This window comes from Protopterus annectens, chromosome 2.part1, assembly GCF_019279795.1.
Source record: "Protopterus annectens isolate FY-2018-M chromosome 2.part1, PAN1.0, whole genome shotgun sequence".
Lineage (NCBI taxonomy): Eukaryota > Metazoa > Chordata > Ceratodontiformes > Protopteridae > Protopterus > Protopterus annectens.
In genome coordinates, this window is record NC_056729.1 from 1,551,554,285 (window position 1) to 1,551,576,003 (window position 21,719).

General features: G+C 41.6%; 1 protein-coding gene across 2 annotated transcripts in view; it reads right to left on the reverse strand.

Annotated features, from left to right (window-relative positions):
* Positions 1 to 3,694: 3,694 nt before the first annotated feature.
* The window catches only part of FKBP9 (FKBP prolyl isomerase 9), a 451,574-nt gene continuing 433,549 nt past the window's right edge, over positions 3,695 to 21,719 (reverse strand). For both annotated transcript variants that reach the window (XM_044063002.1, XM_044063003.1), the window contains exons 9-10: positions 12,625 to 12,788; positions 3,695 to 4,766 (exon numbers count right to left, since the gene is read on the reverse strand). In XM_044063002.1, coding sequence (XP_043918937.1) covers positions 4,584 to 4,766; positions 12,625 to 12,788 — 347 coding nt within the window. In that variant the 3' untranslated portion in view covers positions 3,695 to 4,583. The remainder of the gene's footprint in view (positions 4,767 to 12,624; positions 12,789 to 21,719) is intronic.

Here is a 21,719-nt window from a genome sequence, read left to right on the forward strand (position 1 = left end):
TTAGGGGGAAGGTCTTCCTCTGAAGAAGCCAGTGATTACTCAAATGCCTACAACATGGCATACAATTTTTTCTGAGTCAACCTTGCTCTACCTACAAAAATATGGCCATCAGAAAAATTAGGGTCGCCTAAATAAAAAGGGGACATTAAAGCAATGATTTATATTTATACAGGATTTGACACCAGCACTTAGAATGGCTCTTCAGGCCTACAGAGACAATCTAGCACCCACAGTGCAACATATTACAAACCAAACTTAGTGGCAAAACAACTTGACAATAATAAAGAACCAAGACACTGTACAGCATATAAATGGATCTCCAGCAGGGCACTTATCTTCTTAACTTTCCAACAGGAGCTCTGCTATGGTAAGCTGAGAAACAGCAACTAAAGATTTTCATAGTAAGAAGTGTCCATGCCAAAAGTTAAAAAAAAAAAAAAAAAAGAACTGGATATGGTTTGACAGGCATCCCCTTTTACCAGGGAATGCAGTGACAGACACTCCTTGTGGAGGGACCACTGATCTCTTCCCTTGGATAAGCAGAGGTCTGAGTGTCAGACTAATCTAGCAGATGTCAGTCTGAAACTGATTTCCATATGTAATGAACAGTATTACAACAGTGACCAAAGATCAGATACACTGGAAATGCTGAGTACTTCATGCCACCCCTACAATGTATGCCTCAAAGCTAGAGTTTCCAGGACTTCCAAGATGGTTGCACATTAACAGCTTATTTCTACCTCTCCCAGTGTGAAAATAGAAACTCAGCAGAGAAGGCTAGTAGACTTGCGTTTTTGGGTAAATTTCAGTAACTGGCTAGTAAGTGCACTGCCTAGTTGCCAGTATTAAAGAAATACAGAAGACCTGGTAAAAATCAGCTGCAAAAAGTGAGGAAGAATTACTGACTGGGGAAAGTTCTGCAGCTGTTCAGCAAAAAGTAATGCAACCTTCAGACATGGCTTCCAAAAACCTACAGGAAGATAAGACAACTGCATACAGACCTGGTTAAAATAAAACACAGAGTATATCAACACAAACAACAAAGGACTGGAAAAAACAGAAGAACCTTTAAACAGATATTTAGATGAGATGATAAAGCTGAAAACGGAGGGTGAAATGAAGAAAAGGCTGGCTGAACATGAGACTGCTCAGGAACGATGTTTCAAAAAATAACAGAATTAGAGGACAGAGTACATATGGAAAACCTGAGATTTTCAGCTATACCAGAGAAGCTGGAAAGAACAGACTGGATTCATTTTATGAAAGCACAAATAAGCAACTGGACTGGTATTCCACAGCAGGAGTTGTTAGTTGAAAGGGCACATTGTGTGTTTGCTCCAAACCTGGCTATAAGAAAGCAACCTAGACCTTTAATACTAAATATGCAATCCGACCAGTTGAAGGAGTTGATTCTGACAAAACTGTATCAAGTACTAAAAGTGGGAGACAGCAGGCTGTGGAGAGTGATTGCTCACTGTACACCAGACAGAACAGGATCAGATTTATTCCACTATTCAGGGAAATTTGAGATGCAGTTGTCAGATTCAAACTGCTTTACCCAGCTTTCTTCAAGGTACTCTACCCTAGATGGGCCAAAAGCATTTTTTTGATGAATTACAAGATAAGGAGGAAATGCAAAAGTTTGTCCAACAAAATGTTAAGTTGTGAAACAGAAGGACATTCTACCTTTTGTTCTTCTGGTAATAAAGACCACAGAGGTAATGTACCTTTGAAACCTTTTCAAATTTTTTGCACAGAAAATGTTGGGAGAAAAGGAAGGGAGTACGAGAGTTGACTAGAAGAATCGAGAGTACATTGGAAATGAAACAGATACAGGATTTCGGAGATGAACAGTAATAAAATCAGTAACTTAATATGTGATTACAATGCAATAATTACATTTGTGAAATATGAAAGCTAGAGTTTCCAATAACAGGCTGTACAAGAAAGAAGTGCAGTTAGGGTGGGATGAAGGGGGCAGCAGCCTTGGATGCAATGTGTTCAAGGGCATAACAGGCAGTTGCTGACAGGGGTTTACTGAAATATTGGAATTCAGAAATGAATGCGGACACTGTTAACTGCTGTGAGAATAGTAGAAGTGCTTAGTGGTTGTATTGTTAACTGCAGCAAACCATCTGGTACAATGTACATTTGTATCTGTAGCATGTAATTATAAAACCTTAATTTTGGAAGTGGGTGAGAGGGCTAGGGAGCCTGCAACTTTTTTTTGTTCCTCAACTTAGAGGAGAGGGTCACAGATCAGAGAACTAACTTTGCTCTTTAGAGTTGAGGAGCACCAGATTGTGGGGAACTGCCATTTTCTTTTTTGGTCCTGGGGCACAGATTGGGGAATGGCACTTTGTGCTAGATGAGCAAGTTATGGCTCTGGTAAAAGAGTTGGCACGAGAAGCCTTTAATACCAGCTATAAAAGTTCAGGAACTCTCAATTACTGTCCCACTACAAGTCTTCTACATAACATTTAAGGTTAGGAGCAGAATAATAATTTTGTTGGGAGATCTTGAGTAAAAACAGAAAAATCCTCATTAAGAAAGTCTTACTTCACTAAAGAGATCAGACAAAAGGAAATTGCTCCACTAAAGAAAATCAGCTGAAGTTATCCAAGACACTGACATCTTACATCTTTTATGATGGAGGTGGGAGGCAAATTTCTATTGCCAGACCCTGGCAAGTTTGTGGCAAGACTCTTTGCCTATTTAAGTAACTTTTAAACGTGGTGAAAGGGAAATCAGTGTCTTCATCAAACTGGTGATCAGGTTCTATGTAGCAGGAGCCAGAAAAAGAACTGCATTTGCTGATCCTGTGCTACAGCAGTAGAGAGGTGAAGTCTAAGTCCAGTCCTAATTATCCTAATTAAAATCGGAGAGGTCAGTAAGGCATGAAGCATACGTTGATGCAAGAATACGGTAAACATCATGTGAATTCTTAAAACTGCTTAATAAAAATGCAATGCAGTTAATGGACCTGCAGTCACTAGCAGACTAATTAAATTAATACAAAAGACAATGAAAGCTTCACAACTTCCATTTGGGTCTAGAAGCTTCCACCTGGAGAATGGAATCCTGAAGATGGCTGGTTAAAAGGAACTTTGATAAGATCAGATGTTCACTCATGATACTCTGAAGTTCACTCATGATACGCTGAATACAAAGATGTAGCTGGTTTTCTGGAAGGGATTCGGCAAAGGCAACACTTCTGACTTCTACTAAAAGCATGTCTGTGATCTGCTGCTCCTCTCATAACTTTTTGAGGGCTTTTTTATAATAGCATCTCAGTGGCAGAAGTGAATCTACAACTACCCCCCCCCCCCAACATGGTCTACGTCTGACAGGCATACACAAACAGCATGCTAGCCAAGATGTCCTTCTACAGCTATACTGATGGAAGACTGATGCCAACAATTCACTATAAACTGCAGCTTAAAAAAGTCATGGTATAAAAAAAGGTGCAGACTGTTAATATACAATGCAGTTCTATGTGAAAAGTTGAAAAGAACTTGAGGAATGAAAAGAGAAATACGTAACCAGAAAGAGCAACAAAGTTATCCATGATATGATAAATGTGCTTTGGTGAGCCATCTCCCAATATAAACAGCTTTACATCCCACAAGTGAATTATAAAGTGTATTACCTGCTACACAAAATGCCACGGATAACAATAATTTCACAAGCCAACTCATTTCTTTAGTTATTTATTATGAAAAGGCACAATCTGTAGACTAAATCAGCCTGACATCTGTAATATGGAACACACTTCACCCACTGTCAAACTCCATGGTTTTCAGTACAAAAACAATTGGTACAAAAAACATGTATAAAAATATTTCAACTGGAAAACCTATCAGCTTAGCAACACAAATGCACACACACACGCACACACTTACACACTCGTGCACACACACAGAGCACAAACTAAAATACTCATCACAAGACAGCAACAGGGCATTTGATAGAATCTCTAAAGGAGGAAGCTACCTCCTTTGTAATTGGATTTGGCTGCCTGAGTGTTTAACAACTGCAACAGGTTTTACGGAAGGAAATACGTGAATCTTACAATTGTTTAAACTGATGTTAAGTTTGATTCACCTTAGTGTTCTACTCAACTGAGCCTTTGCTTCTGAATAGATATTAGAATTAGTCCATCAAAAACCAGAAGACAATTTGCTACATTTTGTTGTGTACTGCATTTAATGCAGGCCAGGTAACTGCACAAAAATCTATGTGAATCCAAGAAGTAAGTTAGACATATTGATATGACAACTACGAATAAACTGCAGGAGTGTTATGTATATACGCCTCACAGATGAACACAGGGAGCAAAATGGATGGTGGTGTTATGGCGGTCATATTCCTCAGATAACAGTAAGCAGTTCAAGGCACATTGTCTTCCCTATTGTGGCTACACTACTTCACCAAATATTAAATAATACTGTTGTTAGCAAGACCCCAAATATTAGGCCGAGACACACTGGTCAAGAGAAGCAATTAGAATGTATAAAATTTCACTACCACCCTCCCAGTCCCTACACTTCACACTTTCCCATCCCCCAGGAGTATGCCAGAGGTTATAGTTCATCATGTGCCTCTTTAGATTCTTCATCTTTCAGTTTAAATTCTTCTTCTGTGATTTTGCCATCCCCATTCCGGTCTTGGTTTGTGAACATGTTTGCGATAATTTTTAAAGGATCAAATCCAGGGGCCAACTTTCCCCTTCCAAGAGATACTTGTTGGCTTATGTAACCTGAAAACTGGAAAGAAAACAGAAGTGACTACTGGTGATAAAATCTTCTCAATCTCGTACACAGTCACAAACAGAACAGCATTACACTTCTAATATATACTAACATATCTGCATGCCATTTTTTATGTGGAAAAACATCAACTGCACACTGTAAACAGCAGAAGGATGTGGAAGAAATTTTCCTCAATAAGGTGCTCCTACTAGCATGGAAAAAACACAAATGCAGTTTTATTTCTATTACTCACCACTGCTAACCTCTGTTCCCTTGTCCCTTCTCAAGTGAGGAAACCAGTAAGTTGTTATCTGAACAAGCCAGTGTCAAATCATTGCCATTTACAGTTTCTTCTAATCACTAATAACACAGCTCATATGCCACTTAAAGGATATCTGCAAGTGTGTGTGTGTGTGTGTGTGTGTGTGTGTGAGTGTATGTACAAAATGCACAATTAACTTATTCTAGGAAATTCTGAAGCTATAGCCCCGATATCAGAATTAACCATAGCAAACTGCACCCCCCCCCCGAAAACACAAGTACTTCTGTTTAAGTAACTTAAATTGACTAGCACAGTGTAGGCCACATTCCGTGCCTATATTAGATTGAAATCTTCTTTCATTGATGGCTTATTCATGGGCCCTATCTATTAACTTCAGCGAACATCAACATTTTTTACAGGGTAAGTAACCAATTGGCCAACACCACAACTTTGCCCTTTCCCCCACCATAGTGCGATCTTGGAGTTGGTATATATAGTTAGGGGGTGAGGGGCGAAGCCCCCCACTTGGGTGAGTTTTGACAGTGTGATGTGTGCTTCTGTGGGGTAGTGGCAAATTGGTTACTTACTCTGTAAAAAAATTCGATGTTCGCTGAAGTTAGCTTTGATGGGTAGGGGTCGACAAATAAGCCATCAAGAAAGAAGATTCTGACAATCTAATATGGAATCCTACATGCCATCTAACACTTCAGTGTGTAATTGTTACTTCTTCAAAATGGAAGCTGCAGCAGAATAGACATCACAGAATAGGGGCATAGCTAAACAGCAAGCTGCAGAATCGATCTCAAATGAAAGTTCCTTCAATATTTAGGGAGGTTTCTTATTTCAGTACACTCTGTGGACATGGGCTTCTGCACTAAAAGAGGTACTGTGCTGTCAACCCCCCAAATTCATCCACAGATGTTCTGAGCATAATACAATGGTGCATTCAGGCAGATGACCAATACAAGTGATAAAGAAGGCAATGTAATACAGCTGAGAATGATGAAACTTTTACTGAGATGTCTAATTAAAACAGTAGAAGCAAATATCCCAAGATGAAAAATTAGATTAAAAGTTGCCTCACTGGTCATGACTTACTCAGATAAGCTAAATAAGCACATCTTCACTGTACAGTCTGCTGAAAGTATGTTCATTTGTGTACTGCACTATGAATTCTCCCGAATGAATGAACTACCAAATGGTGATCCATTAAACTCCTATAACAAGCTAGTTACAAGACAAGCAGTACTGTTCTCCAACATCCACAAACCACTGCCACCTTTTTCTCCAACATCCACAAAATGTTGCCACTTGCTGAAGATTTCCCTCCTAACTTACAGATGTACAAGGCTTTTAATAGATTTCCTGTATAGGGCCAAATCCTCAGTTTAAGAATAAACCTGCTGCTTCAAGTTGCTTATTTAGGAACAGTAAGAAGCAATGTGAATGACTATGTGTGGGAGCAGGCCAGTACACTTCTGGCTTCTTACACCCCAAATGAAACATCTCATGAACTGCAAGGTGTGGCATTCAGTGATAACATCTACCCACCTTCTTCAAACGTATACACCTTTCCGATGTTCACCACAGCACAGTTACACACCCTGCTTTTCAAAGGCTGACCACTTGGTTAACAGCCATCTCCCTTCTTATCTAGGAAGTAGGACTTAGCTGTGCCACTTTACCTGTCCCACCTGACAGCTATCCTATTACATGGGATTGTTTCAACTTGGGTTTCCAATGGTGCAGACATATGCCTTGGGTCTCAGCCACTTTTCTAATTTTACTCCAAAGAAAAGATAAAAGCATCCAGAAGGCCGAGGTCAGTGCCAGTATTTTTACAGGAATGAAAAAACTTACAATATAATTAATATAGAGGACAATGACTGGGTCTCTGATCATAAAAATTGTTACATGCTCAAGAAATGGATATCAAGAAATAAATCTCAAGTGTGTCGTGAAGCGAAACTCAACATGCTAATCTTGACATCCATCTGAGGAACATGTAACAGCTTGGTTAGGATCAGAGGAATCTAATCACATTTCTTTGCTATGCACAGAGCTTTATCTTTTCTATGTACTACTAATTGCAGAGGGGCAGGGGAGGGTGGAAAGGAAGGAAGAGAAAAAAGAGTGCAGGAAGTCTAAATGTTTTACTGTTTTTAAAACTATAATAAGCATAGTGCTGCCACATGTGCCTTAGTAATAAATGAAGCTTTAGCTGCACAAGACACAGAAAGAAAAGAAAAAGAAAACAACTGTTAGAGCACTAAGCATTTAACACACTGCTACCACAGAGACAATCTCCAGAAACACAACTGTTATCTTTCATCCTTTAATAGATTTAAAAGCAGTAATACACTTCAGGCTGCTACATACAAAAAAGTGTCAGTTCTAAGTATTTTACAGCTTTTAAAGCTGGTTTAGCTTCTAGCCATTGCTCTGTGGTGGCCATTGTGCATACTCTAACACACCAGCATTTAAACACAACACTTCCGATCTCATATGGGGCATAATTGCAACATCTAACACCTGTACAACTATAGTCCAAATTAAAGAGCAAACAGACTGCAGTCTTCACAATGTGTTCAAGTTCCTGCACTGCTGTATTTTCTAACTACCTGTTTAATTCTGATATTAACCCTCTATTTCTTTTTTACCCACTAATCTCCTTTTAGGTATCTTAGTTATGACTTGCTTTCTTTTAAATTCTATATCTAGGCAATACTTTTTAACATTTACGACTAATTCCCATCCTCTTTGCTGACACTATACACTTAAGGCTTTTTTTTGCTCTTTGACTGACTTGAACTTCTCTGTAAATGTGGTTCTGCTCTACAAACCATTCACTGGACTTCATCTTTGGGCACATCCCATTTTCATGGAATATCTGGAAAAACATTTTAAATATTAAATATATATGAAGGTATACTTGATAGATAAGTCTGTTGCATTCAGTAAATGCTGAAAAGCCATTTTCTTTCGTTCCTAGGTCTGTGCTCGGCCCCAGTGTGACCTGCTGCTTTAACCATTACCATTCACTATGTGTACAGATCTGTGCCCAGCAAACAGGCCGTATTAAATTGCAGTGTTTGACTTAAAGTTAACTTATTCAGTCCTGAAAAGCAGGAGGTTAATTATTAAACACCATTGCTTCATGGGGTCTAAACCAAGAAACTACTTGCTCCCTTGAAAGGTTTTCTCCAAAATCCTCTACTGAAAACATACGTCATTAGACTTACAATACATGATAAATGACATGAGTTACACAATGTAAACAATGACAGCTTTTTTTTAGACAGTGGATTATATGCTAGTGTTAGTAAGGGCTGTCTGTAGATATGAAGTAAAAATGTACTTTGCCTAAAATACTAGTGCAATGGTCAAACAAAGGATTATCATTCTCTAAGTGTGCAAGACACATATATATCAGTGGGAGAAATATTCACTTGTTCAGGTGCAATCTAATGGGGACAGTATACAGCTGTTTTTTGATGGCAGTGGCAAAATTGTGCACCTTAATGTTTTGCATACTTTGCCACAATTTGTTCACCCATAGATTACACAGCTTTTATGAAATTAATGCAGTTATGGAAATACAGGTGAAAGCCTACTTTATAAAAAAATTCATACCTTAGAATGCCTTTGTATTACCCACAATTTTAATGTCTTTTTTTGCTAACACCTACTGTTTGAAGGCACCACACAAACATTTTCACAATGCATATTATTTATTACAAACGTTTTGTTGACATTTTTTGTTGTGGGATGGTACGCAGGATTTGACTGATCAATTCATACAGTTCCTTCATAGGTAGGCACTAGGCTATCGGCCCAAGGGCCTACGTAAGCCTAGCCAACAAGGTTCCCTAGCTTACGCCACCCAAGAAAGTTATTTTCCTGTGCCACTGTCGAGCAGAGACACAGAAGTGATCCCCGGGGTGTATTTCCTATTTCCCATCCAGTCATCAAGATTTTTCTTGAAGACTGCTAATGAAGAACTTTGCTTGACATAGATAGGTAGCCTGTTCCAGAGTATGGGAAGTCTCTGGGACAGGAATCTATCCCTCCAGCATGTTCTGTTTATTGTGGTGACAAAGTTTAAGTCCCTAGAGTGTGTAGCTCGGAGGGATTGGGATTTCTTTAGGTGTAGCATGTCCAACAGCTCTGGGTTTGACATAGCTTTATATGTTAGGCAGAGATCACCTCGTAGTAGGCAATATGCTACGGAGTAAAGCTGGAGTTTTTTTTAGGTGGTCAGTGTAGGGCACTTGTTTGAGACCAGCAATCCTCTTTGTGAGGTACTTCTGTGGCCTTTCCAGCTGCTGCAGATGTCTTGTGAGGTACATTCCAAAAGGGGTGTTGCACTCTATAATGGGTCTAATGAGTGTCGAGTAGAGGGGAACAATGACCTCTTTTTTTCCTGGATGAGAACCCTTTTATGATGAGGTGTGCCACGTAGAAGGACTTCCTGACTACTGTGGCAATGTGACTATCAAAGGAGAGACTACTGTCCACCTGGGTCCCAAGATCTCTTATCACACATTCGGTGTTAAATAGATTGCTGCCTATGTGGTAGTTCATGGGTACAGAGCTTTTACCAAAGGGGATGACGCTGCACTTTTTGGCATTGTGCTTGAGACCATGGCTCTGACACCAGGCATCTCTCTCAGCGAGGCCCTTCTGTAGGATGTCCACATTATTTGGGGACTTGGCTATGGCTCCGAGTTTGCAGTCATCTGCAAACTTCGTTAGCCAGAGGCCTTCTGTGTTAGCCTGTACTTCAGAGAAGTAGATACCAAACAGGAAAGGTCCCAGGACGGAACCCTGTGGTAGTCCACTTGTGACTGCTTTGAGGTCAGATTTGGAGTCTGCAACTTTTACAGTGTGGGTTCTGTCGGTGAGCCAGCTGGCAACCCATCTTGTGATGTAGGGATTTATACCTAGTTTAGTAAGTTTACCTATAATTCCAGAATGGGGGATGGTGTTGAAAGCCTTGGCGAGGTCAAGATAGGCTGTGTGAACCACTTTACCCTCATCTACGGCTTTGGTGACTGCCTCAAAAAAGTCAATCAAGTTCAGGAGGCATGCTCTGCCTTTCACAAACACGAACTGGGTGGGATCCAGAGTTTGGAGGTTACCAAAGTCTTTATGAGTTCCATGATGATACGTTCCATGGCCTTGCAGACCAGGCTCGTCAGGCTAATAGGTCGATAGTTCCTGGGATCAGTGGTGGCTCCCACTTTGTAGAGTGGGATAACTGCTGCTGTGCACCATTTAGTGGGCACAAAGCCTGATGCGAAGCTATTAATGAACATGGTGTTTAAGTGGGGAACCAGTTCGTTCTGAAGTTCGTGTAAAACACAGCCCGATGTTGTCCAGTTCCATGGATGCTGTGTTTTGGCTTTAGAGAGTGCAGTTTTTACCTGCATAGTTGTGATTACAGGGACTCTGCATTCTTACTGTATAGATATGGGCCCTTTAGGGGGTGAGGGGGGGTAAAGTTAGCACTGAACCTATCTGCCAGGATGTTGGCAATATCAGTTGGTTCTGTAATTTTCATGCCTTTGTGCTGTAACTCAGAGCAGATCTGGGTGATGCCAACAAAATTCTTGACATAGCTATAGAATGCTTTGTGGTTATCTTTAGAATTAGTGGCAATTTTGTTTTCATAGCTAGCTTTGGAGGATATTATAAGGGATCTCAGCTTCTTACTGAGGCTGACCAGGGAGCTCCTCCACTCATGGGAATTTACTCTCTTTTGCAACAGTTTCTTCCTTCTGTTGTACAGTTTGTTTATGGCAGGGGACCACCAGATTGGCTTCCTTTATTTGGAGAATAGCGTCTTGGTTCTGTTCGGGCTAGCACGATCCATGCACTCGTGTAAGTGCTTATAGAGTGCATTTGTGTAGGCTTCAGCAGTTGTAACTGTATTGTCCAGGGTTGACACCTCAAGAAATCACAAGAGCCATACAAGTCTACCAGTTCCAAAGCTGCCCCTATTCTATGCCTGTATTCAGGAACATGGTTGTATTTCCCATTTTACTCTACTTCACACACTGTATCCCTTTCCTAGGCAGAAGGTCAGAAAGCGTTCCTTTTTTGTGTAGTCTTACTCAAAAATTGTGGGGCTTGGCTGTCTGGTTTAGGCAAACATCATCATTATGTGAACTCTGTCTCTGCTTAAAGCTATGCATTGATTGTGCACATAACGGCAAAATGAAGCCACAGAAAGCACTCAAGCGATGAAAGAAAATGTGCATATAATGATACAACAGTCTCTATTCTGACCTGCTAGGCTATAAAACTGTACTTGTCTGTACAACATGTTAACACCTTTACTGTCTATGGCCAAAAACTGATTTATATTATACCACAGGGTGATACGTAAAAAACAGACAGACCGCACAAAAAAACAAGGTTCAATACTTTAGTACCCTGAATTTGTTAAGGGTGTAATTACACATCACTGCAGTGAGCAACCCATCAACTGCTATACAAGACCATATAGGCTTGCAATGAATAAGTCAAAAGGGACTACAATTAACACAGGCTTGCTTGCACATAGATTGCATGCAGTCTATATAATTACCATTAACTGAAATGTGGCTTAGAATTTCTGGAGTCTTCCACTGTCTACATACGAAGAAAGGGATCCAGGGGTCTAAGTACTTAAACTGTTTTGTGAAAGTGGGCATCTACAAAGTGGCAAACTAACATCACCTGTCCCCCGATCCAACCAGAATCTTAACCATCTACAGAAAGAATCATCACTGCTTCTTGACTTGCCAGGTTCAAAAGCTGCATCTTCTATTTCCATTAAGTTAGGCACTGAATGCTACATGCCTGCCATAGAAACCTCATTTAAAAAAAAAATTAATAATTAAGCCCCTAATTTCTGACCTTTACTGCTACAATATTATTATCACGCAAATTCACACCTTGGTTAGTAAGAGGATTAGATAAAGCACCTTTTTAGCAGTCAGTTAATATATAAATGAAATCAAACACTTAATTCCAAAGCCCAATTACACCCTGTTTGTTTGATAAGCAGGATATACGAGTAATAATCATTCTGTGCTGCCAAGCATTTAGAAACCAGGTGGTAGTGCATGCTTTTAAGTACTTTAGGCCAGTATAAGTACTTTAGGGCAGTATGCCTAGTATTAATTTTCAACAGCCAGCATAGCACTTATTTCCACTGATCTATTACAGACTGCTTCCTAAACAAGAGCCCTGCATAATAATCATCTCCCAGCAGTCAATAGAAAACCACAAGTCGCCACTTAATGCCATTATTTGAGACTTATTCTGCATACAGAAGAGCATAGCAGTGCACAGCAGACTAGCAGTCTCAACATGTGAGAAGTATTAGTAGCAGGTTTCCAGTCAGTAAAGATTAAATTAACAGTTGTAAGTGAATGGCATTCAGTAAATTGCAGTAATTTATTTTACTTTAGAGCTATCTTGAATTTTACTTTAGAGCTATTTAAATTATTGTATTCTATCAAACTAGAAAAAAAGGTTTGTGCTGTACATTCCTGTCTGCAAATACTGCAGAACTACCTGCATCATTCTTGGCCTAGAGTTCCCCTTTAATTCCATACATACCTCGTCTGGAAGAATCTCGCCATCATGGTTCTGATCAATTTCATTGAAAAGATCAGATGAGACCTCTTCATTCCAGATGAACATGTAACCTTCAGGCAGACCTTCGACCAGCTCAACAAGTTCAATGTCAAAAATCAGTACAGCACTACCGGGAACCTCTCCATCTAAATCATGAAAGAAACCAATAAGAATCAGGGATACAAAACTCAGGCTTATTACCACTGCAGGCCACAAATTAACAGTTAGAATCAAGTTGTCACACTATATATATATATATATATATATATATATATATATATATATATATATATATATATATATACACACACACACACACACACACACACACACACATATACATACATACATGGGTCTACCTGATAAAATCTAAGACCCAGAAAATCAAATCCAACACGATTGAGACATGAACAAAACCTCAGAAAAACTAAAAGTGACTACAACGAACTTCAAAAAAATGAAAACAACCACTGACTTTTTAACACCATAACAAATAGTTCCCATAAATCACAACTACCACCCAACAGTCCTAGATTGTAAATTATATTATCTTATGCTTTTGCAGGGGGGCTCCACCCCCCTGCAACCCCCACACCCCCTGCCAATTAAATATACCAATTCCCAGATCGCACTACATTGAACACAAGGGTAAACACCCACGGCATGCCCACATTTGCACGAGAACCACCAGGTGCAGTATGCACGTAAAGCATCACCGTTCTTCTTAAGTAGAACTACTCACGAAATGAAAATAATTCCTTTCGTTTTTTTGAATTTCGATGTTGTCACTTTTCATTTTTCTGAGGTTTCATTCATGTCTCAATCATGATGGATTCGATCATCTGGGTCTTCGATCTTATTAGGTAGACACACACATACATACAGACGTATATATATATATATATATATATATATATATATATATATATATATACATACATACATATTAAAATGCTGAGTAGCACTTCTTTGAACACTGTGTTTGAATGAGCCTTTTTAAGCTGTCACAATGCTGATATGAATTACTACGAACCCATAATAGCAAAGGTAAAGCTTGACTCGCTATTATGAGTTCAGCATTGTGAATGGAGGTCGCGGCACAGTGCAGATTGGGAAATGTATCCTTTTCCTCACTGTAGTGCGATATTGGCATTGGTATATACAATTTACAGGGGGGTACAGGACCCCACGGCAGAAACGTATAAAATGTATATGTTTGCCACAGTAACTTCACTGCAATAGTCACTTTCTCACAGGCGAAGGTATTTCAAATTATTTCGAATGTAGACCTTAGCGATAGTAAGTTCCAACATTTTGAACAATTGGCATGTACAAATTCTGCACACTGATTCGACCATGTGAGTACAAATCATTGTGCTGACGTTATTGAGATTATACAGTACATTAGTTAGAGCTTATATTCAAACACTGTCTTTAGTTCACATTATTAGCAAGCATTTGATTCTCCAACAAAGAGGGATTTCCTCCTTGTCAACCAGCCTCAAATGTACTGACATAATACTGGTGACCATAGGGTACAGTACAAAATACAATATCTAAATGAAGCTTAAAGTATAAAATGAGGATCTACAAGTAGCTCTGAATACCATGCAGGCAATCACAGACTTTGATAAAGATCCAGGTTATACAACAGTGGGGGAAAGCTAAGGAGGATGAGGATTTTTCCAGAAATGAAAGGCTTAATTTCAGTCTCCAGTGAAGTACATTGTTAAAATAGGGATGGAAAAGTACATTAGTATATATTTAATATGAGATATAAAAGGTTGTTGCATGTGAAAACAGTTTACGAAAAGCAGAACCAAGTAATAAAAGACATTCCCCTGGATTCTCAAAAGCTTGCACAGAGTGCAAGATTGGTGCAGGAGCTCACGCAGGCAATATGTCTGCCGTGCGATCCAGGAACAGCCTGCGGGGGCGTGCATGAGTGCTCCTGCACTAATCTTGCACAAACTAAGCCCTGATATGCAAATCACCCCATCTGCAGGTGAAATACATGCAAATGAGGTGATTTTGCAATCCAGGAAGCTTGCAATAGTCCATGCAAGACTAGTGCTATCTGCAGAAATGTACTCTGTTAGTAACAGAGTACATTTCTGCAAAATCAAAAACGGAGCTATGACGGCTCCAAATAAAGGCTGCACATCATTGAGGAAGCATGCCAATGGCCAAGTATAAGGCCACTGGCATTGCAAACAATACAAAAAAAAAATCAACTTTTATTTTTTTAGCCGATCTCGGCTGTTTAAGCATAGGGCAGTGGTGCGCAAACGGGATCGGGGGAAAATAAGAGAATAAACCTAAAATAAGCATTCCAACTAAAATCAGTATTCTGCCATGCAAGTCAATGGCAGGCAGAAGGCAACCTGGTCAGAAAGTAGTGGTTGCTAAGTGGGGAGGCTCAGTGTGACACATGTAACTATGCATTAGCAGGCAATCCTATGCAAATGAGGGGAAGGATAGTGAATCCCAGTTTTCCCTAGCATGTGAGACAGGTCCCAACAGTGTAAGACTATGAACAGCTGGGTGTAAGCCTAGGAGGTAGGTGATATCATGGTGGTGTGTGTCAGGCATACTGTAAGCAGATTGGAGCCCTGTGGCTCGAGTTTGCTCCTAGCTTAGCACAGCTAAGCTAGGGGGTATATCTAAACCTGCCTAGCACTCTTTAGAAAGTGTAAGCGGGTGTGTGTGCCGCGCACCAGGGTTTACAGGAAGAAAAAAGAAGTTAAACCAGGAAATAGCAGCAGTGTGCATATTTGAACACTGTTTGCGCGGTTTGCACACGGGCTTAAACAGGGAGGCAATAGGAAGGGAAAACACCAGTAGGAAGGTATTCAAGGAGAACCAGTGTAGTTGGCAGGTGAAATATATCAGAATCAGCCAATTACACAGGCGGCAGACCAGTCCAGCCCAGAACACTACTATAAACTAATTAAACACCTTCCCTCTGGTTTTTCCCCACACTCTACACCACCAGTGTATACAAGCGGGGCAATTTTAACAAACCTACAAAATGAGAAGGGCTGCAGCAGGCAACATAGAACAACATGTGCAAGAGGCTGAGGGTGGTGAGGATGTGAATGCTGCCGAGCAACCCAGAGTGAGGAGATGGAGAAAGTGTACAGACCCAGGGTAAACTACGAGGGGATACATGAGCTGGAGATAGTGGAGTGCTATAGGGTGGACAGAGACCTCTTACAGCAAATTGTTGAGCTGTGCCGGCCACACCTGTACGCATAAACTGACTGAGGGGAACCCATCCCAGTGGACACCAAGGTATGTGTAGGCCTAGGAATACTAGCCAGAGGTGCCTCCCAAAGCACAACTGGGGATATAATGGGGATCCCACAGGTATCAGCATCCAGAGTATTCCACCAGTTCTTGGATGCCATGTCAGCACATGCCAGTGAGCACGTATATTTCCCCAACACCCACGAGGTGCTGACCAGCAATATGCTTCTCTTCCACCAAATAGCAGAATACCCTGGGGCAGTGGGTGCTATAGACTACACGCACATATACACAGCACCACCCGGTAAGCAGGGTAGGGCCTACATCAACCGCAGGGGCATTCCCCTCCATCAACTGCCAGGTCATATGTGATGCCCAGGGCATTATAATGAATGTGTGTGATGGCTGCCCTGGAAGCTACGACGATTCCCACATACGGCATCAGAAGCAGCTGTACCAGTGATTTTCCAATGGGGACATTCCCTATGGTCACCTAGTGGGGGATGCTGGGTACACACTGGAGCAGTGGCTGATGACACCCATCAGAAATGCACACACACACACACACACACACACACACACACACACACACACGTACCTGAACAACGCCATTATGAGGCACATGCACAGGCCAGACATATAATAGAGCGTGTGTTTGGGATGCTCAGGTCACTTTTCCGGTGTCTGGACACATCCGATGGAGCCTTGCAGTATTCACCAACTACATGTACCCAAATTGTTATGGTACGTGCTATGCTACACAATATGATCCTGCGGAAACAGCTGCAGCAGGAACAGCACTGTGCTGGGCCACAGCCCCCCACCAATGTCAAGGCCTGCACAGGCACAGAGTGACCCGGAAGAGGAACAACCTGAGCCTGCCCCAGTACGCAGAAGGAGGCATGCCCAGTATGCCTAGCCTTGGCAAAGAGGCAACGCATAGCACATGCACTGACAAAGTAGGGACCCAGGGAATGACACCTCTCTCTGACTCGCACATACAGTAAAAGGATGCCAAATATGACACTACTTGTGATCAACCATGTATAGGGAGTGTACTATGTGCATCTGACATAAGCAGCCCTCCAGCACCATCCACAAGTCTGGCACACCCTCAAGTTAAGTCAATCAACCGTCCAATTGCTAAATGGAGTAGAATGTGTTGTTACCTGTAGCTATGGTATGGATGTGAGCATGCAAAGGAATTGGGTGGCTGAATGTTATGGGAGCAGTCAGTAGACACCCACAGTGGCACCATGACATCTGTAATACATACTGGAGTCACCAGAGTAGCCAGAACTACACAGGGTGACAAAACCCACTGCAGGAAATGTGCTGAGCGACATGTGTGCCCATATGACCCACACATACCAGTCAGGATGGTTCACATACCCAACAGTCTCAGCCAGCAGGATAGGTGTAGATAAACCCAAACAGAGCCTGTGCCATGGCCCCAGAATGATGGCTATGGTTAACCTCCCCTCCAGGCCTACACAGACAGACCACAGCAGGGCAGGAAGTGGGATGTTAGTTCTAAAGGGTAGGAAGTCAAACAATAATATGTAGGGCAATCAAAGCCACGATCTGTAGTACACTGGTATGCCTCTAGTCAGCATGATAGTTAGCAATACAGAATGAAATGGAGTAGCTGACATACCAGTACAGTCATAGCAAATGTGTACAAGTTTCACGTGTGCCCCCTACATCCTACATAGTAAAGTAATAACAGTCAAGTGTGCCCCCCAACCCTGTGTAGAAATGCAGAAATAGTCAGGTGTACCCACCCATCCTACATAGTAATGTAATAACAGTGAGGTGTGTCCCCCCCCACTCCTGTGCAGAAATGTAGAAATAGTCAGGTGTGCCCCCCATCCTACACAGTAATGTAATAACAGTCAGGTGTGCCCTCCCACTCCTGTGTAGAAATGTAGAAACAGTCAGGTGTGCCCCCCCCTCAGCTATGCAGAAATATAGCAACAGTCAAAGCCAAATGATCGATGGATACCCTGCAGAGACAGCATGCTACCTGTCGGTGTACAACACAAAGGTCAGCACTGCAGCACAAACTACCCGTACACGATCCACAAATTCAATACAGAGAGCCATACTGGGCATGTTCACACACTTAAGAAATGAAGGCAATGTCAGTCAACAACATACTGAAAGGTCATACTGTGCATGCTCACACACAAACACATGAAGGCCATGACTGCAAACACCAGTGGACCAGACATATCTGGCAGTTGCAGTTGTTAGTGTAGACATTCGTCAGTATGCACCACTCATGCATTGCACACACAGTGGATAGGAATACAGAAATATATGTCAGGACAACACACTATAATAAGCCAAAGGTAGATGTACATAGATGTGTGGAAGAGGGTGACTGTGACAAGGAGCCATCCAGGCCTGTCCCACCCAGCACACAGCCAAAGGGCCCCAAAACATGAGGTACAGATGTCACTCACTGCAGATACTAGCCACCAGTATCTGTCAGCATTACAGACCATATGGTGCATGTGCCAGCTGTGCAACATTACTGTACAAGGAAGTAGACATCTAGTAGCTGTATACACATACCTGTGACATATGACCCTGTGTGTGCCTGCATGTGGCATGTCAACACCTAGATGAATGGGTTATGACCCATGCACACACCGCCCACCCCATAGCCCTACTATGACAACCTGCTGAGGTCATCAATATGAAATACACCTTTGGGAGAGTTGTAGCCCAGTAATCTCCGTGGTGCGTCCCATAACTGCGTACTGCTGTAGTGTGATAAATTAGTTAGGTAGGAGTTCTAACTCCAGACTTGGCAACTGTGTGTGTGAGTGTGTGTTTGTGTACGTGTCTGTCTGTCTCTGACTGTGTAGAGAACAATGCGTTTTAGGGTACTCACACTCCTTACAATTCATATACTCAACTTTGGCATGGCTGCTGATGTCACCCACCTAGAAATAGACCTCTGGGATGGTTGTAGCCCATCTCTGTAGCGAGCCCTGTAACTGTGTACTGCTGTAGTGTGATGTAGAACTGTGGTAGGGTTCCATCCCCACCCATGGCAGTTCTGGATATTTTGTGTGTGTTTCAATGTCTGTGTACAGAGCAATGCATTACAGGCTAGTCACACTCAGTACATTTCAAATGGCCTACTTTGGCAATCCTGCTGATGTCATGCATTGTGAAATACACCTTTGGGGAATGAGTTCCCCTAGTAATCCCCATGGTGCATCCTATAACAGCTCCATATAGCTTAACATATGTGGCTGTGGCTGCGTTCACATTGGTTGTGGTTATGCACTTTCACACAGGTGTATCTTACCCTGTGGTGTGACATGCCTGTAGAGCCTGCTATATATGCAGGTACATGTGCATTCCCCCATAGGAGATGTAGGCCAGTGTTGAGCCAGTCTGCCAGTAGCCTGCACAGTGCATTGTTACATGCCTAGCAGCTTAGTGTACTTACCCACTGAAATGTCATGTGCAGATACTTGCCAGATGTACTGCTGTCGGGCCTCCCTTAACAGTCATGTATGTCAGACAGAGCAGTGGGATGCTGTGCAGATGTATGTCAATATCTAGTGGGTGGTATGTGGTTATGGCACTCCTGTACCAGCGGATATTATGTGTCAGGCCAGACAGGGGTGTGTGAATGCATAACCCATGGTGGCAAATGTATTTCAGTCATTATGTGTTATACCCATCTACATGGCTGTCTACATCCATATTGTCAGGCATGGTACACATGTTTAGCACTAAGGGGTTAAGTGTATACCTATGGACTGTACAGAGTGTGTCAGAATGTCCACATATATTGCCCAATATCTCTGCTGCAGTCCACAGGGGCATTATGTGCCAGCAGCGGTACTTTACTATGATGTCCTTAGGATGTCTGTCAGTAGCCAATAGCACACATATTATAGGTAGATGTGATCAACACATACCATGTCTGTGAAGACAATCCCAATGACAGTAGCAATAGTCTACTAATACACCTGCTATACATACCTGACATCCCCTTGCACTATGACTACGGGTCTATACAGGCTGGGGTAGGGCTACACTCCATGTCCAGGACATATGGTGAAAATATATGTACATATTATCCAGACAGCTATATATATATATAAAATTACACATGTGTAGTGATTGGCAACCACCTACTCTAACCGCCTACATCATGTGGGAGTGGTCTCTTTACATTGCCTGTGTGATGAACATCCTTCCTGTGTGTGAGCATCAGTGTTACAAACAGCAGGCAGCAATACCTCTTACAGGAGAACTGGCACACTCAGGGCAGCTACATATTTGTAGGAGGTTCAGGAACTACAGACAGAGTGTGCGTAGAGTTGTGTTATGCTTTTTATAGTACTGGCGTTACAGGGTGTGTGTATACATACTACTTTACCTTGGAATGCAGTCTGTCTGCATAGCTCTCAACCATGGGCCTATCCTCTTGGCAGCCAGAGGTGTGCCTATCATGTGTTGTCTGTCCACCACACAGGTCCTGTGTCAGATATTTCACTGGCAGTGTGTGTGTGTGTTGAGTGCTATCAGTACATGGCTACATCCCTTTCTGTTTCTAACCTCAATTCCCTGACTAAGGGTATGTTGCAGACTATCCTGTAACACCAGCAACTTGCTTAGTGTATGGCAACAGTTTTCCACATTTGTACCAGGGTTTCCAGCCTCTGTCCTCCACCTACATACCAAGCTTTGCACATATGACATGATGTCGGGGGGTTGTTCCACAGTGGGCTGTGAGTATATCACAGTGCCATTGCTGCCACCAGTCCACTGCTGTCGTATGCCCCACACATACGGTGGGGCTGCGGCAATATATGTGTGGGCATCACCTACACAATACATGTGCGCTCTTATGCACTCCAGAGGCCAATGTATGCAACAGTGGTATATGGCCCTGCATTATTGAGTCTGGAGGGGGCACCATAAATGATCTAGGCTGTTAAAAAATGTGTGGGTATCAAGGGTGAACTGCCTTAAGGTATCTGGATGTACAGTACCGTATACTTCACCTATATTTACATTACTTACATAAATTGGGTTAATGTAAGCCTACTGCCTCCTGCCATACAGACTGTTCTGTTTGTTACTGTGCATGTGATGGTGTCAGTTATCCCTTGTTATGTAACAGTTACAACCCATTTGGTCACATGACATCTTTACCACCTAGTGATTGTGTACAGAGTGTAGACAGAGGCTGCTGAACTATACACCTGCATTACATAATGTTGACTGTTTGGTATCCTGTGGCCCAGTCTGTCCTCACTATTGTACAATTTGAAGGGCTTGGTCTGGACAGCAACAGTTGTGAACCTTTCCAGACTACTGTATTAGTAGAACAGTTTCACAGTTGCATTACTCTGTTTATATGGATGTCAGTGTCTGAAAAGCTATGTGACATGGCATATAGAACTGTAATAGTACACAAATAAAGGTTTTCCATTTCTGCAAACCTGCGTGTGGTGTTTTCTCTATGACCTCTCTGTGGGTATATGTTGTAGGCAATGATTGTCATTTGTATGGGTGGCCCATACAGTGCCCAGTTGCTCAGGTGTTAACTGTAGGCATAGTGGCTGTTCTATATTGTGTGCGTCTTCTACATATGTATCTTACTGTACACATATGCGTGTGTATGCATAGTCACTTGTGTGTGTGTGTGTGTGTGTGTGTGTATATATATATATATATATATATATATATATATATATATATATATACATACATACATATATATATATATATATATATATATATACACATATATATACATACATATATATATATATATATATATATATATA